General features: G+C 45.6%; 1 protein-coding gene across 2 annotated transcripts in view; it reads right to left on the bottom strand.

Annotated features, from left to right (window-relative positions):
* Positions 1-201: 201 nt before the first annotated feature.
* The window catches only part of Brf (Brf RNA polymerase III subunit), a 60,371-nt gene continuing 41,740 nt past the window's right edge, over positions 202-18,832 (bottom strand). The window contains exons 13-18 of one of the 2 annotated variants that reach the window (XM_070522061.1): positions 13,456-13,623; positions 12,467-12,609; positions 10,643-10,685; positions 5,053-5,137; positions 4,288-4,374; positions 202-1,814 (exon numbers count right to left, since the gene is read on the bottom strand). In XM_070522061.1, the coding sequence (XP_070378162.1) occupies positions 1,759-1,814; positions 4,288-4,374; positions 5,053-5,137; positions 10,643-10,685; positions 12,467-12,609; positions 13,456-13,623 (582 nt within the window). In that variant the 3' untranslated portion in view covers positions 202-1,758. The remainder of the gene's footprint in view (positions 1,815-4,287; positions 4,375-5,052; positions 5,138-10,642; positions 10,686-12,466; positions 12,610-13,455; positions 13,624-18,832) is intronic. The other variant, XM_070522062.1, reaches the window with a different exon arrangement.

Genomic DNA, 18,832 nt, shown 5'->3' with positions numbered 1-18,832 from the left:
CTACAAATTACCAAAAATAACTCACGAGAATATAAATTGTTTCAGAAAGTACAAAACGGGTTTCAGGAGAAGCATGGCAGACAAAGCATGGACTATTGTCATAGCCATCAGTATTCCATAAACTCAACCTCAATCCATCTGGCGTCTACCAATTTGACTGTGCTCAGCAGTTACAAAAAGGAGCCCCCCTGCTTAACATACATCATCTAATTCGAACTCTAAGATCATTTAAACAAAATGTGTGGTCCTGCAGAGTTCTGGTGCCACCTCCTAAACCGAATAAACAAAAATAAACTTTAGTTATGCTCAATGCCAAGGTGCTGTGGAACTCTGCTGACGCTCCTGGCATACTGTCGAAGATGTGTATAGTAAAAATGATAACGCAACACTCTTTACGTCACCAGTTCGGAGGATTGTTGCCCGCATGGCAGAAGTGTAACCAGCCAGGCCACATGACGAAACTAAAAAAAAAATGCCATGGAGTGGGGTCTCGCAAGGGTGCGGGTAGGCTCTCTGCTTGACACTAGATGCAGAATAAGATTAGCATACAGGGACTATCAACGAATTCATGTTTGCATCAAGCGATAACCATTAGAAACAAGCACTAAGTTACTATGGAAACACCCCGCAAAGGAGCACGTCATGAGGAACACAATTACAATGCATTTTCGGCACAACATTGCACAGCTAATTGATCCTGCAATATGCTATAGCCACGTCATTATCCCAGCTGAAATGTGCACCATGTCAGTGCCCAGACACGACACGCAAGCTGACAGGTCCCAGTGCAGGTTAGATGAAAGTCATTGCGTAGCCCGAAACAGAAGTGTCAATGCTGGCCAACGTCAGCGTCGGCCAGAAACACATTTTATGCAAGTTCTGCGTGAAAATCTTGTTCGCTCCAATCTATTTCAACTAGCTTAACTGGCATTTCAATGATAGCATAGAGTGCATCAAATGCATTTGTAGGAGCAACATAGAAATACTTGACAGAAGTGATTATTATGCGCGGAATGTTATGTGAGAAAAAAAAAAAACATCAACAACGAATGAGCGTCATGGAGGGTGTAGGTTTCTCTTTCTATCTCGTAAACACCATTTAAAATGATGTTTTTGTACATCCAAATGAACCTCTTAAACCCCTACCTATAAGCATTTCTGAAAATTGTTGTCGGTAGTAGCATTCCATAAATGCTACGTTGCCTTGTTATATTGAACTTCTCAAAGAAAACAACACTCCAGAAAAAAAAGAAAAAGTTGTTTCCAACACCACAAACGAAATTATACTATTGTATATGCTTTATTACGTGTTTCAACACCATTAACTAAATTATACTATATGCTTGTATTATGTGTATGTAGCACTGTAACCAGCACGTTTACAAGATCCACTCTGACGTGGCTAAACATAATAACCGTTAAAGACCTACCCGACTCAGGAAATCAGTGCTTCGCTTACAGCCAAAAGCAACATGGGCAGTAAGAATTCAGGTCAGCAATTTGGTTCGAGTTTTATACTACCGTGCCTCCCACAAACACCTGTTCTGCATCCATGCACTGATGACACTTCACGTTTCACGCATAGTGGTTCTTGAATTTGCCGAGAGTCCACGATCGGGAAACGACGCTGCTCGCGGCAGAACATGCTTTGGTTGCAACAACCGTGATTCGCATCCACGATTCTGGAGTTGGCAATGCCGTTTCAACGGCTCACGATGTGCGAGAATTTGAAAATCCTAATTGTGGCTGCGGGTGCCGTCAGTCCATGTAGTCATCGATCTCCTCGTGATATCCGAACTCGTCCTGTTCTTCTCCTGCAACGAGAAGAACCCCCGACACTTTAGTGAAACTACTAGGCTGTAGTGGGAACACTGTCTAGACAGAGAAAAAGGCTTTAATGTTTGGAAAGGTGAAGGCCTAAAAACCGTGCATCTGGCTTGCTCACCGATAGAGATACACAAGGCAAGGGGTGAAGATGATCAAATGAATACATGGTGCCACACATTTTATATGTGCAGGCATACCAACCTTAAAAAAGAGAAAACTACTGCACTGTAAAATAGAAAAATTATACGGAAATGTGGGAAATACTGAAATATGCTTTATAACCATGCAGAATGTTTACTTTAAAATTTCGCAGACTTTGATCTGTAGTGATGCTCTGAACACGCACTGAACTCTACAGTCGCAGCCAAAATGACCTGCATCAAAGACAGATGGAAATATTGATGTAACAGCGTCTTAGTGAAATAATCATGTTACAGTGGCTGAAATATCAGTTGTTATACATTGGTTCTGTGGGGAGGACAGCAGTGTTGCAGATAGACCTAAATAATCAAGCAGGAGCGAAAAATTTTTGAAATCAAGAATAGGTTGGCGAGTATGTTTGTATTTGTAATTTGACTGCAAGTAGAACCTCATTCGTACGATTTAGGAAAAAAAATGTGAGAAAGAATTACTAACCATGAAAATGTATGATCTGAAATCTCTAAAGAATTTGGCAGACTAAACTCTAGTTGACATCTACGTAATGCAAAGCATTGAGCAAATCGTTGCAGCACAAGGCGCCGGCACGCACCAGGCTGGCGTGGCCTGAGCACACCAAGACGCACATTGTAGTTTTTTCGGCTTTGGCAAGGTTATGTTTGTGCTTGTCGAATTTCGTCTGGACATGACATGACAAGAACTTGATTTGAGTCCTGAGGGACTGAGATCTTGGGGAGCCAAAGCCGAACGCTCCCGAAGATTAAGTCGGTGGCTCCGCCCACGATGGGTCCGGGAGATGAAGTCCTGCCGCAACATTGTGGGCCCTCTGGACAGCTCAGCAGACTTCTTGAGAGGGGCATTTTGGCAGGTAGTTTTGACATGCCTACTTGGCGCGAATCGTTGCAGCATTAGATGCTGCCACACAGTTGTGCCAAGGCCCAACACTTTGGCCTCCGAAGTTATGCGGGAAAGCCACTACCCGAACGCGTAGGAGCCATGCTCGTGCAGTATGCCAGCAGGACTTTATTTTACTTTTGCTATTTCATTCTTTATTACTTTGCAACTATAAGTTTATCGCTAACCTCACATTTATGAGCCTGTTTTGTGTGCTTGTGCCTAAGTATCCAATGATTACTGAAAATGTAGTGTTTGACAAACGTACACCAGCACTTCGTGGCAACGTCTGTGAGTCCTTCGATTTCTATGCCAAGTATCAAACATAATACTGGACTTTCATTGATTAGCTATAATTCTTATTAAGCATGCATGTTATTACAGTTAGCCACAGCTAAAGGATGTAAATGTGCGTATTCAAGAAACAGTGCTGTTGCATCCAACATTCCTTGCAATTTAAGTATGAAAGCTGAATAAGATCCAGATGAATGATGCAAAGGATTGCCTGTCGGAGCCCATACGCAGCAGCCACTGGAGTCAGTGGCATATAGCAGATTTCGCTAATGGCACTGCCAAACACTTTACCATTTTTGCTGGGGTTGTGACAGTTCAGCACATTATACCCCGTCACACTGCAAGAGTGCTCAATGCGTCGTATGACACCGATTCCGCAATTTGACCGAGGAAACACTTGCAAAGGCACTGCTCTTGGCCAGCAGCATTGAGGAAGAAGCAGCAAGAATAACAACAGTGCCAGTGTCAATTGGGCTCGGTCGGCCGGGTCTTGCGGAGTGTTGGCATTGCCTGAAATGTGTTGACTTCTTTGCAACACAGTGAAGCATGGTTTGGCCATGTGATGACACTTGACGAGGTGCGGCAAACAGTGGGGCAACTCTGGCTCCCTAAAAGGAGGCATATACAGTAACTCAATGTTGTACTGAAATTCAACAATCCTCTGTTTGTTGCTTCACAAAGCTTAAATCGGCAGTATGCCAATTGGACAACCTTGTCAGGTGATTTGACACTCACGTCTATCTAATAGACTGTTCACACGGGGCACTTTCGATTGAGGTGGAGCCTGACAGGGATCAAATTTCATGATCTCGGTTGGCTCCAGCCCCGACAGTTTATGCAGAGAAGCTGATCCCAATCCAGCAAGTTGATTCCAATTGGGCTCAGTCACGATCAAAAGCACTCTGTGTGACTGATGCACTACTATGTATAAGAAACTATTACCAGCAACAGCCGCAGGTCTGCAATTTCAGCCAAGTTAGGCTAGGTTAGGTTAGGTTAGGCTTTCATTAATTCTAAGGCAGCCTTCTTCCAAGCCTCAAGCTGTCACGTCAATCCAACAAGTGAGAGAGAGAGATTGAATAACAAACATGAAGTTCTCTTTTTTTTCTCTACCTCTGTGCTGGTTCAAAAGCTGGGCTGCACTCAGGTGGTACTCCTTGTCATCCTCCTCCTCTTCTTCCTCCTCCTCCTCTTCTTCGTCTGCATTGAAAGTTGAAGAAAAAAATTTTAAGTTATCCGTTCATCCGACAACTGGAGAGCACTTGCATGCATGCCATCGCTGACAAGTGAAATTAGAAAAGCACAGAGGTGAACCCCTCCTATGAGCCATACGAGTGGCAAGTGCAATTCCACACTGCGATATGCCCAGTCACCCAACTTGTGCGACTAAGGCACGTGAGGGTGGGTGAATGATCACCCAAAGGTGGGTGAACGGGGCAACCACTGCACTGACTTCAATAAAATGCATCACAGTTAAATGAAGAAAGTAAATTGTGGGGTGTGTTGCAAGCATATTTCTTTATTTAGGAACTCAAATATATTTTGGTCAATGTTGCCAGAAATGTATAAAATTTTGAAGAAAATTAAGGAAACATGTTGACGATATTCTGCCTCCACACCAAAAGCTGAATATTGAAATTCCGTAAACATCACCTACAACGCATGAATGTGCAATTGCTACTACCACTACTTTGCACATGCAAGATTTCGATGCACACGCAGACACATCAATAGCTGCCTGGACAGATTTCTAATGCTGCAAAGTAGGCAGCACCTTTTGTCTCTCACGTCTTGCTATTCAGACAGGGCCATGGCCAAAGCCACATTGAAAGCCTCATGAACAAGAAAGACATGGTCGGTTGAAATGATGGCGCATACCTTGGAATTCAAGCTCTTCTTCTAGTTCTTTCATGGCAGTCACGTCATCCACAGCAGCAGGCTGTGGAGCTGGATCTCCAAGGTCCTGTTTCCCAAACAAGACAAAAGCCAAACCCATTTTATAAAATCCAAACCTTTCTCCCTAAAAGAAATTCGCTGTGCAAGCAAAAAGAGGCATCGGCTGCACACACAACTGGGCAGCCGGGCACAGGTGTGCCAAAGTAGCCTGCACCTGACAGCACAACGTGACACTATCAGAGCAGCAAACACTGATGCCAGCACTTTTGCTGTCGATCGTCTTCATCTTTGCAGCGCCGCTAGTGTTATCGGTGCTTGAGCGGTGTTGTTCGTCCTCGTATTTGCTGCACTGTTAGTCGTAATGAGCCTAGAACCGAGGAGCATTGAGTAAATGAAAACCAGTGTTCCTTGCACTTGGTGGTAGTGCAGAAAGTTAAGCATCAGAGATAGAAGCGTGAGCATGCGAAATACTGGTCCGCTACAAGTAAGCGGAGGCTGAAAGAAGATATAGCGCTCATGGCAACACGCTACAGACTTTATTTTTCAGACCACAGATCCCCTTAGAGCCATCAGCACTGCTGTCATTTGCTGCAGTGCCTAGGTGGTACGAATGGCTACATCAGTGTCGCCATGAATCTGAATCAACTTGCCCTATTTTCTATGCTCTTTAACACTGCAGCCGTAGGGCTCAGTTGGTCGTATGTCATAAGCTGCACTTGAAACTGAAGCAAGGTATATGAGCATGAAAGATGATATGGTAAGAAGAGAGAGTTAAGTACCCAAAAGTGTTTCATTTTTTTGTCACTACTACTATATATATTATCGTTTATGCAGCATAATGAAGCAAAAGCATGGAAAATGGTAGGCATAGTGCTTAAAGACAAAAAGGATAGGATATTGGAAAAAGCAATAACAAAGACAGTATAAATATATAGATAGAGATAGATTTAAATTAGAAAGCAAACATGGGCAGGCGAAACATTCAAGCTCAAATCAAAAGGAAGAAGGGCTTCTGAATAGTTTGTATAATGCACAGATCATTGGTGGTCCATTATAGTAACTGACATATGGGGCCCAAATTTTGAGGATAGGAAAGAAGATTGAGAGCTATAGTGAGTGACTGGATTAATTTTTACAACTTGGGATTCTTCAACGTGCACCCAATGCGTGGTGCACGGGTGCTTTTGCGTATTTCCCCCTTCAAAATGCGACCACCACAGCCAGGATTTAATCCAGCGCCCTTGGGCTTAGCAGCACAATGTCAAAGCCACTAAGCAACCTCAACCAGTAATGTATCGAGAAGTGGTAGTCGTAACATTAAAAGGTTCCTGAAATGGTTTATGTTGTGTGCCTTGACATAGAGGATATCTCTCAAGCAGGGCTGCCAACACAGAAAGTCAGAATTTTAATTCCCGGATGCCTGAAATTTTCTTATTCCTGCCGAATATTCCCTCGCTTGCCCACATAACTATATAGTACTAAATATTCATTGTTTTCTTCATCACTTCTACTTTTACGATGAGAAATATTATTACATTATCTTTACAAATCGCGTGAATTTCGCAAAAATTTGTTCTGCAGACTAAAAACATGGGTAAATCAAATTGGCTAGGTGAAGTGTTACCGGGAGATCCAAATTCCCGAATGAAACCCCATCATTGGCTTAGACGTAATGTGCCTCATCAGGAAATGATAAAGCTTTAATATTTTTTTTCTTCAAATTTTCGCCGAAAGAAGTTGTTAGAGTACTTCAGTGCTGCCAGATGATCGCACAACAAACCGCCAAACGGCTGGAGGGAATAACCCAAATGTATCCAAAGCTGCAGATATACGATGTCATCTCGTAAAGAAATGCAAGCTACCTATAAAATTCCAGCTATATACGGAGCCCAAAATTTTCTTAAAACTAGCAAGGCCTCCCTATTCTCACATAGACCTGAAAACTACCTTGATCTGGGAAATTGCCCTCTAGCTGGCAGCGCTGCTCTCAAGAAATGCTTTCTCACGGGAGTTTTGTGTCAGCGCGCTGTAATAAAACAGGTTCAAGTGGCTAAACATTAGCCTCGTCTCAAGCCACAGCGTTACCCCTCAACTTTCACACCAGGAGGCCATTGCTATGTTCCGCCTCCTTCAAGTGGTGATGCAAGCGATATCTACTTCCATTTTATTTCAACCGAGCGTGTTGCTATGAGTTTTCCCCACACAGCTTTCCTTGTTAAGCGAGACTACAAGGAGTGAATTTCGCGCGACAGATGAAGATGCAGCGGCATGACATGCAATGTTCACCGGCTTGCTCTACATAAAGAAAAAAAGAAGGCTGACCCCGCCGGGCATTTCCTGCATTGCTGCAAGTGTATATCCAATGTACAAACTAGAAAGCAGCCGTTTATGGTATTATTGGGGCTTGATAATAGCCTGATAAGATGTAACTGTACACATACGTTTACGATCGTCTCTGTATCACACTCATGAGGGTTCTTTGTAGTCGTCAGCAGTAAAGGGAAGTTAAGAAAGTGCTGCTACAGTTAAGCTAGACCTAACACTAACTTGTTAATGTGGTGAAATGGGCTATTCATAATGTTTCTTCTATTCTAGAATTTAAAAAAAAGGGGGGGGGGGAATTAGGGAGAAAGAAAGATGCAACCAACATCAGGAATTGAACCCACAGTTTTAGACTGGGAAGCAGAGACGGTACCACTGTGCTAAAGTTAAATTCAAGACGGCAACTTTCTGGCGAACGTGTTGACACATCGTAAGGCACGTTTGATTGCCCTCACAACTTTTCTGGGTCTTGGCTTTTTAGGATTTTCTTTTGCTACCATTCGAGGCAAATTATACACAGAACCTAGCTCTCTGAACAATGCAGATCCTGCGGTTACCGCTAAAAGTGGCCTTCTTTTCAAAACTGCAGGTGATCGCTACAGTTTATCCCCCTGCGCACACCTGCCGCCAATGATGACATCATTGCTGATATTTTCATTGAGAACCCCTCCCTGTCCCATGGGCTGCCTCATTGCCAGAAATGCAGCAGTCGATCCACATTCTCAGGCAGAAAGGGGTCGTTTGTTTGAAGAAACGCATATATAGTCTATGCTCACTACAATGGACCTGTGTACAACAGACTTTTGGATGTAATGGACCATATTTCAACCTTAGTTTGCTCTACCTATTTTATTAATGTAACGAAGTTAGCTTTTAATGGACTGTGTTACAACGAACTATCGGCTACAGCGAGGAAATTAGCAGCCATTTTCGTAAAAATCAGGCATATATAACGGACTTTTGATGTGACGACAAGGGCTGGCAACTGACTTGCGAGGGTCAGCCGACGACCGTGGCTGAATATCAAATGGGGGCAGAGTGCTGTCTTCTTTCGCGCGAGGCACAGGGGTGGGGGAGGCAAGGGAGAGGGGATTCTACTCCGGCGGCTGCTGCTTACGGCATGGCCGTGCAGGTGCCATATCTTGAGAGAGATCTGCGATGTGGACAAAGTGTGTGCCCCCATGGGCGCCGTGTCTTGAAAGTTATCTGCGATGTGGACAAAGTGTGCCCAGTGCCGGTAGCTTCGCATGTGCTGTGCTGTCGAAGTTTAGTTCACATTGAAGCGAGAGACAGCACGAAGGTCAATTCGCTCGCTGCTACTATCGCGCTTCCTCACTCCAACATTTTGACAGCAACTTTCCGCAGTCATCAAGCAAGATGTTTTCATGTTTACCTTTGCGCACAAAACACTGTGCTTGTTACTTTAGTTAGTAAGCCAATATTTACAACTTTATATGGCCGATAAAACTACTATCCTTACTTTGCATAGCTGTCTACTAATTTGCTATCGCCATCGATGCTTAGCCTCTCGGGTGAAACTGCAACTTTTTTCTTTTCTTTTTTTTCTTTATTTTTCTTCCTTTGGATGTTTGTCACTCACTCTTTGCAATAACGTTGTTACAGATCGCGACCAAAATTTCGGAAGTGGGGGCTTTTAGATATTATGGACTTCGGATAAAACGGACATTTTTTGTCGGATTATCAGAGTCTGTTGCAATGAGAGTCGACTGTATATTTATTGCTTTTGTGTATTTATTCTGTAGGGCACGCAAATTTTCATGCATGTCTATGCTATTGAAAATTAGCTTCACAAAGTAATTTGTTTCTAGCATTCGCAATGACGTTGTACAGGTAGTCAAGCGGATAGCTCGCCCGACTGACGTCACGCACACCCGCTACGTAGCAAGAGACAGGGCAGCTGAAAACTCAGGAGAGCGGCGCTGCCCTGATTGGTAGTGATGCACATCTTTAAAACCTTGTAATAAATTCTACGTACTTTATGAAGACCTCTTAAATATGTCTCTCAATGTTCAGAAAGACCTACCCTACCGACTCGGTGCTCTAGTACACAATCATCAAAACCGTTTCAGGGTCCCTTTAAGACAGAGGCAAACAGCGGTGTGGATTACAGACCAAATGGCTATTAGCCGATATTCTGATTGACAATAAGAGAGAGAAAAAAAAAGGAGTTGGGCAGGCCATGTAATTTGAAGAGCAGATAAGTGGTGTTTTAGTGGAGTGACAAAACAGGGTGTCAAGGAAAGGAAAGTGCACGCAATTGAGGACAACAGAGAGCCAGGTGGCATAATGAAATTAGGAAATTTGCAGCTGTAGGATGGGGGTTGGCTGACGAAAGACAGGAGCGTAATTGGATACTGCTGGGACATGTCTTTGTCCTGCAAAGGACATAAATTAGGCTGCTGCTGATGATGATGGTTAGAGTGATAACACTGGTGTCAAGGGAAGGGAAATGCAGTTGGCTGTGGTAGAAGATTAGATGAAGCAACAACATTAGAATAGTATTTGCAGGCAAAGCATAGAGTGAGCCGACACAGCGGACAGCGACCTGCAGCGGACATAAGTTAGCCGACACTAAAGGTGGCGATGATGACACCATTTAAAGTATGCATCTTGTTTTTGTTACGCCCATGTCCTTTCTGTGCGATGGCACAGTGAGGGTCCAGAGGCAAGCCTGTATGTAACTTCAACTTCAACTATGTTCTACATGGCACCTGATGTTTTGATTCTTCAATGTTCCATGTTTGCAATTTGTTTCTGTGTTTCATGCTTGCCACATTGTGTTCCCATTTTATAAAAGAAAACTGGTACTCGCTGTGGTTGCTCAGTGGCTATCGTGTTGGGCAGCAGAGCACGGGGTCGCGGGATCGAATCCCCGCCACAGTGGCCGCATTTCGATGGAAGCAAAATGCGAAAACACCCGCGTACTTAAATTTAGGTGCACGTTAAAGAACCCCAGGTGGTCGAAATTTTCGGAGTCCTCCACTATGGCATGCCTCATAATCAGGAAGTGGTTTTGGCATGTCAAACCCCATATTTAATTTAAAAGAAAACCGGTGACAAGTCAACTCGTGCATGTCACTGGCCATACCAGTGAGATTAACATACAGAAAATTGAACAAACTATGTTTTGAATACAAGGTATTCAAAAGTATTCAAATCACACAGCCAGTAGTGGCAGGTTTAATTTTCCTCGTGAAGCATGCCAGAGGTGAGCGCCAACTGTACTCACCTCATCATCAGAGATGACATCAGCGTTAGCCTTCTGTTGGCTCCTGTAGAAAAATAAGAATTGCAGCAGATAATCAAGGACAAGGGATAAAATTACTCATCCTGAATATATATTTATTTCCTGCATTCGCTACATTTTAACCAAAAAAGTAGGTCCGTGAATACCAGCAACTTTAACTGAATCCAGCATGGTCAAGCATAAGTTAGGAGCAGGACCCAAGACCGAGGACCCAAGCAAGGTGGGCCCTCATGTCAGCTGTAGAGAGCATGGCTGGTTCCACAGCGATAGAAAACAACCAGCAATCTAAAAATATGCCGTCCCTGTGCCACTGTATAGATCCTTGAAGAGGAGGTAGAGTTCATACAGAAACATCAGTTCACTTTAGTAAATAGGGGTGCATGAATGTTTGAAAGCTTCGAATAATAAACCGAATATCGTCCAATTTGATTTGGTGTTCTAATCATTCACACAGCCACTATACGTAAGAAGTAGTATTTTTAAATAGTTCTCTAATACTTCAAGTTGGAGCAAAAGCTACGTCAGTCAGGGCATTCCTATTCAGGACGTCAGGGCCTCTCCTATATTGTTTCTTTCCTCCATGTCTATTTCTTAACCTTTTCCCCACAATCGTAAGACCTTCCTTTATCTCATGGTGAAGTATTTCAAATAAGCATGCAGCATAATTTGAGACAATTGCACTTCTTTAGTGTTCTCTCTTCAAAATCGAGGAAAATCAGGCTTCAGGAAGTGCCATCATACCACTGATTACGTGAGTACGACTTTCTGTTGACGCAGCGCCGCTATCCTCACCATAAGGACGACATTCAGATGGCCACAGCGCTGTATTTCTCCATGCAGAAATAGAAGCATGTGTGAACATGGAAAACTAGCACTGTAATTCTTTACTGCAATCACGTGGCATGCAGGTAGCGCCCCTATCTTCTGATGCGAATTTGAATTGCTGGCGCGCTTGTTTTGTGAGCGTTTTGGCAGCAGCGAGCTGTGCACTTCACATATTTCTAGGCCAAAGTTTCAAGAACTGCCTGGTTATATCGAGTTTCTTGCACTGCTGCATTTTAGCTGCTTCTTGATTCTGATAAGGACATTATTTGCGCAAGATAAAGAAATCTGTTTACTTTTCTTGGTGGCAGCTAATGCAGCATCTCGCTAATGCGGCAAGACTGGGTCAGGTGTGTTTGCCGGCTCCTGATAAAGGTACAATGTCCTTGAAAAGGTCGAAAAATTGCATGATACTGCAATAAGGAAGTGTCTTTCTTTTTCTATTTCCTTTGGTGGGGGGGACAGAGGAGGAGGATAATTGAGGTGAAGTGACATAGGCCACCCTGGTAACAAGAATGCAACCGGCGCGCCGCTGCAGCCGCTCTGCCGGCCTGACAACAGTCACTGTCTAGGGCTACCAGCATGCCGAGGCCAGCTCGCTGGCTCGATCATTCGTATCATCTGCAGCAATGCAAAACGTGGTTCACAACATTACAAATTTAGCACATTGTACACTAATGACCTCGGGCCGGGGCTTTTTGAAAATTCATATCATCCCGAAATTTGTATCAGGCACGATCACATCACTGAAATTACCGAAATTCTACTGTACTTGCCACACTCTTACGTCAACATTCTTTTTTTTTTCCCACACTGAAGTTTTGGTTGTTGATTAAATCTTTTCCAGTAGATAACTTGCCCAACCTAACAGATTTGTCAGGTTGTGAATATGGTGCCACTTCCTGGCAGCATGTCAGGCCTCTCCCTAACTCGGAAAACAATCCACGCCCTCCCCTCAATTTGAAAAACGGTGCACAAACGTACATAGCAATTGACTTGACCGTTGACATCAGTGCACTGAACGCACTGTCCGAGATCGGCTTCTCTCTGCGACTTCTCTTTTTGGATGGCTCAGAAACAACCGACTGTGTTTCGCTTTTGTCTGCCTCACTGGCCGATGGCTGCTGCTGCGAAAGAAAGAAAGAAAGAAAAAAAAACCAATAAAGCTACATCAGGAAGAAAATACAGTCTAGCCCATTTATATGAAACATAGATAGCGCACACTTCTCTTAAAATTAACATGAAGGAACCCTAGAAATCGAGACCTGCCAACCTAAAAATGTGAAAAATACAACAACACCAGAAATATAATAAAGATTTGTGAAAAAAGACTACAAAATGCCTTATTGCTTTAGATGCAGACTATTAAACATTTCAGACTTTGTTTTGCAAGGATGCCGCCTACAGTTGCAGCTGGAATGATCTGTGTGTGGCAGAAACAAACAGAAATATTCATGAACTTTATGAATAAGTTCAGCTTGAACTTACCACAAGAACATGAAATCATGCTGTTGTCTACTTAAGCTTGTTTTTTTTTTGCATATTTATACCTTTGTAGCTGTGAGGATGACAGGAAATTCTGGCCATACACAGACATAAGGTTTTCTTTCAATAAACTCGGTTGTAACTTTGTGCTTGTCTGTCTCCTTCTCACTACCATGTGTCCTGTCTTGTCGCGCAGTTTCTGTTAATGTATTTGTACCAGCTCACCCAGCTATCAACACTATTCTTCCATGTTAGTTCTTTTGAAACATGCGCTGGTCAGCTGAAAATACAAATGGCAGTAAAGCCCAGCTTTGCTAGCAAGGAGCTTCAAAGTGGCGCATACTTGGGCCCGGAGCACAGTAGCGAATGACCGAGAGCAACGCCACAGAAATGGCATGACGGCAAGGACCAGTCCATCTATTGGTCATGCCATTTGTTCCATGTCGTTTCCAGCTGCTGCTACCTGGGAAAGAGCGCTGCTGCCTCACCTGGGCGTTCTGCTGCTGTGGTTCGCTGGAGGGGAAGCCCATGTCACTGTTGAGGCTCTTGAGGACGTCGTAGTTGATCTTGTTGGAGATGCGCTTCTCCTGGAGCATCTTCTCAATCGCTTCGCCTGCAGTGTTGGCTTGGATAGGTGCCCTCTTTCTGCGCTTGCGCTGGAAGGACACCAAAGCGATCAACAAAACGAAGGAACACCAACGCGGCTTGTGCCGATGGCCGAAAACAGACAGCACTGTGTGTTTCTCTATGTTCCTGATTTTACAAGGAATTCTGGGAAGAGTAAGATGCCACTAGAGAACAAAGGTCTAAATAACCTGCATCAGTGTTTTAGCTTAGCACCTCTTACTGTTCATTGCGTTCACTTCCCGTGATCAGGCACTGCAGAAAACTGTTCATTTTGCACTGTTGATAGGCGTTTGCCACATACTCCAGTGGTGTGCGGTCAGATTGGCTGTGAAAGGACAAATAAGCCGAGTGCATGACTGACTGTTTGGGATTGACATCCTGAAGCAACACAGGAGCTATTAAAGACGCTATAGTGATGTGCTTTAAATTAACATCGAACACCTGGTGCCTTTTAACAAGCACCTAAAGTGCTTTTACATTGCGACCGCAGCGGGTCCAAGTGGGTGCATCGTGACATGCCGCTTAGTTGACTTGGCAGTGGAGTGATGGTTATGCTCCTCCTTAGCAGCTTAATGCAAATGAAGTCGAAGTGATTTTGACAACCCATTCACGTTACAAGAAGTTTGGCTAACGAGCCAAGAGCGGTGTTACTCAATGAGAAGCCTAACCAGATACAAATTATGTTCACTGTGCCTGCGTTTCTTTTTTTGTAGGCTCGAGATCTATGTGCCATGAACCGCCAGTGGGCCGCTCCCCTGTAACCTACCAATAAGTCAACCGGGAGTCGTTCTCCTTTGAAGCTTCAACATGCAGAGTGAAGACACCATGATGCGCCGGATCAGAAACAAAAAAAAACTTTTTCTCTTCGTTGATTTCTAGGACATATGCAGCTTGAGCATTGAAAAAAAAAATCCCTGCACCATCACACAGGCAGAATATTGCTGTGACCCACTGATGACCAACACCCCAGTAAACTAGGTTTAAAACGTTTAGCCTGTCAGGCAGCTCGGCTTAACATACAGCATAATCTCGATGACATGAGTTTCAAAGTACTTAAAAAAAACATTCATGCCCTCTGAAATTTGTATGATCCACAGCAAAGCACAAAGACAGTGCCACAGTAAAGGTGGGGCATTCATGTATATTTGGGGTTATTCTGTTTAGTTGAAATCCTTGAGTTTACTGGACCTTTACGTTCTCGATGTTGTCAAGGGGACCCTCCTGAAGGGCATAAACCTTCATGCTTGCGTTGTGCCAGAATGTAGCCACTGCTGAATGCACAGCATGGAATGTCGAGGGTAATTAGCGTCTTAACCATCAGCAAAATTTGCTTGTCACACCTGTCGGTGCTTTTGTTTTCATTGTTGGGTTGCCAACTCAGAAATGTTAATGCAACGAATTCTTGACGGGTTCTACATAGCTTTCTTCAATAGGTATCTGGCCTCTTTCGTGAAACATGAAATAATATGGACACGTGCGGCTGACGTCAACTTCCCCGATATCTAGGCACTGACATCTTAATCTTTAATAAAGGACCCGTACACATGAATCACTTTTGTTGGTCAGCTGAAATAAGAACATTCATTTCAGCATACACAAGGATTGATTTACACTTAAAAAGGCCACTAAACTTCTAATATTGCGAGGATTCGCTCGTGCGCAGCCCGACTCTGCCCAGGTTGCTCCCAGAACACCCTTAAGAAACACGCTGCACTCATTTTGCACTAAGTGCTTGCAAATTTCTAGAGATACACCCAATGCCACTGGGTTATGTGCCCATACATATATACATATTACATGTGCGATGAGGTTTATTCTCGTTCACGACGTTGTGGAACGCTAGGCAAAACAAGGCACTGCAAGGGCTGTCCGAAGCACGGGGTCGCTCGAGATCACGGCACGGCCCTTCGTCTTCCTCTTCAGACGGCACATACACAGGGGCGCGTCTGCTTCATTACAATGCCCCGGGAGCTAAGCGTAGCCATCCTGGCGACTCAGGGCGCGGAGAAGATGAGCGGGTCGTAGTACGGTTTCAGGCGGTTGACATGTACTGTCTCTCGCCCACGACGACGCAGGTCTGGTGACACGGTGAGCGGCTCGACGATGTAGTTGACCGGTGAAGTGGCCTCGATTATACGGTATGGACCGTGATAACGCGCCAGGAGTTTGGAAGAAAGGCCAGGAATGTTGGCTGGTATCCAAAGCCACACAAGTGAACCAGGAACAAAGTTGGGCGGTGGTTGATGAGCACGGTCATGTCTTGTCTTTTGACGTTCTTGAGTCTCACTAGTCAGGGCACGTGCCAGCTGACGGCAATCTTCAGCATATTTGGCGACTTCGGAAAGCGGAGTATACTCTGTAGCGTCAGGTTGGTACGGCAGTATGGTGTCCAAAGGGCATGATGGCTCACGGCCATACACAAGGAAAAAGGGGGAAAAGCCGGTGGTCGCTTGCGTCGCGGTGTTGTACGCGAACGCAACAAAGGGGAGTACGGTGTCCCAGTTGGAGTGGTCGGATGAAATATACATCCGCAACATGTCGCCAAGTGTGCGATTGAAGCGCTCAGTAAGACCGTTGGTTTGGGGATGGTACGCGGTCGATTTGCGATGAATTATCCTGCACTCAGCGAGGAGGGCTTGGATGCCCTCCGACAGGAAGACACGGCCCCTATCACTCAGTAATTCTCGGGGAGCACCGTGGCGAAGGACAAAATTGCGAAGGATGAAAAAACCAACGTCACGGGCGGTCGCTGCTGGCAGTGCTGCAGTCTCAGCGTAGCGAGTAAGGTGATCTACGCCGACAATAATCCACCGATTTCCACGCCCGCTGCATGGAAACGGGCCGTAGAGGTCGATGCCGACGCGGTCGAACGGACGAGACGGGCATGGCAGCGGCTGCAACGGTCCTGTGAAACGCTGTGTAGGTGTTTTGCTTTGTTGGCATGTAGTGCAAGACTGAATGTACTTTTGCACAAAGTTGTACATGCCTCTCCAATAATAGCGCTGACGCAACCTTGTGTAAGTTTTGAGGACGCCGGCATGAGCGCTTAGGGGGTCAGCGTGAAAAGACGCGCAGACGTCAGAGCGCATATGACGAGGTATAGCGAGGAGCCATTTGCGTCCGTCGGGCATGTAGTTTCGGCGATATAGAATGTTGTCCCGCACTGAGAAGTGGGTTGCTTGGCGACGCAGTGCTCGTGTCGAAGGGACATCAGACGGAGCAGCAAGGTAGTCGAGTAACATTGCAAGGGATGGGTCCTTGCGCTGCTCTGTGAGCATGTCAGGGATGGTGAACGGTGACAGGGTGGACGAGGAAGCTGACAACGACGCCAAATCAGGCGTCAGTGGGGAGCGAGAGAGCGCATCAGCGTCGGAGTGCTTGCGACCAGAGCGGTACATGACGCGGATGTCGTACTCTTGCAAGCGAAGCGCCCAACGTCCCAAGCGTCCAGACGGGTCTTTCAAGGAAGAAAGCCAACAAAGGGCATGGTGGTCAGTAACAACGGCGAAAGAACGGCCGTAAAGGTATGGGCGATACTTGCTTAATGCCCAGATGATCGCTGGACACTCCTTTTCTGTGACGGAGTAATTTAATTCTGCTTTCTTTAGAGTACGGCTCGCATAAGCGACGACGTATTCATCATAGCCAGCTTTCCGTTGCGCTAAGACCGCGCCAAGGCCAACTCCGCTGGCGTCAGTATGGACTTCCGTGGGAGCATCAGGGTCGTAGTGGCGAAGAATCGGTGGTGAGGTCAACAAGTGGCGCAATTGCTGAAATGCTGCATCACATTCAGGTGACCATGCTGCTATGCCGTTACTGGCGGAAAGTAAACTTGTCAAAGGCGCCATGATGGATGCGAAATTGCGTACGAAGCGACGAAAATAAGAACATAAGCCAATAAAACTTCGGAGGGTTTTGATAGACGTGGGCCTTGGGAACTCTGCAACAGCGCGGAGCTTGTCTGGATCCGGGAGGACGCCGTCTTTTGAGATAACGTGACCCAATATGGTTAGCTTGCTTGCAGCAAAGCGGCACTTTTTGAGGTTAAGCTGTAGACCGGCAGAGGCGAGACAGGTCAGAATGTCATGCAGGCGAGCGAGGTGCGTCGGAAAATCGGTTGAGAAGACGACGATGTCGTCGAGGTAACATAAACAGGTCTTCCATTTGTGGCCACGAAGGATGGTGTCGATCATACGCTCAAAAGTAGCAGGCGCGTTGCACAACCCGAAGGGCATGACGTTAAATTCGTAGAGGCCATCGGGTGTAACGAATGTGGTTTTCGGACGGTCAGGCTTGGCCATGGGAACTTGCCAGTACCCGGAGCGCAGATCCAAGGAACTGAAGTATTCTGCGCCTTGTAAACAGTCGAGAGCGTCATCGATTCGAGGCAGAGGATAAACGTCTTTCCTCGTTATCTTGTTTAGGCGTCTGTAGTCGACACAAAAGCGAATGGAGCCATCTTTTTTCCTCACCAATACGACAGGTGAAGACCAAGGACTTTGAGAGGGACGGATGACTTTACGTTGGAGCATGTCGTCCACGTGCTCCGTGATGATTCGGCGCTCTTCGGCAGAGACACGATACGGGCGCTGTCGCAAGGGGGAGTGGGAACCAGTGTCGATGATGTGAGAAACACCGGTGGCACGGCCCAGTGACGTCTGATGACAGTCGAAAGAAGAGACAAACTTGTGAAGGAGAGCGAGAAGTTGGCGGCGATGAGATGGGGAAAGTGCAGGGTCGATGGCTTTGTCAAAACCCACTGAAGGTGATGAGCCGGAGACCGAAGCGATGGCGTCAAGGTGACGGAGGGAGGCGGCAGGAACATCGAAGTCGTCGACGTAGTCGACCGCTTGAAAGTATCCTACCGTCTCTCCACGCAGTAGGCTGATCGGGTACTGGTAGTAGTTGGTGACCAGCATCACAGTTGAGCCAGAGGTTACAGTAAGCACGGCAAACGGAAGAACAATGCCCTTGCGTTGAGCAAACACATCGGACAGCGTGAACACTACGGTGGCGTCAGATGCAGAATCAGACGACAAGACAACAGCCATCGACGACTCAGGAGGTACGGTTGTGTCGGCATCAACAGTGAGTTTGTCGGCAAAGTGAGGAGAGCTGGTCGGCAGTGATTCACATAGTGGTAAAAGCGACACTTCTGCACGTGAACAGTCAATGACAGCATGATGACGTGACAGGAAATCCCAACCAATGATGAGGTCGTGAGAGCACGATGGTAGC

The sequence above is a fragment of the Dermacentor albipictus genome, chromosome 7 (assembly GCF_038994185.2).
Source record: "Dermacentor albipictus isolate Rhodes 1998 colony chromosome 7, USDA_Dalb.pri_finalv2, whole genome shotgun sequence".
Taxonomy (NCBI): domain Eukaryota; kingdom Metazoa; phylum Arthropoda; class Arachnida; order Ixodida; family Ixodidae; genus Dermacentor; species Dermacentor albipictus.
This window is presented reverse-complemented; position numbering and strand designations above follow the sequence as displayed.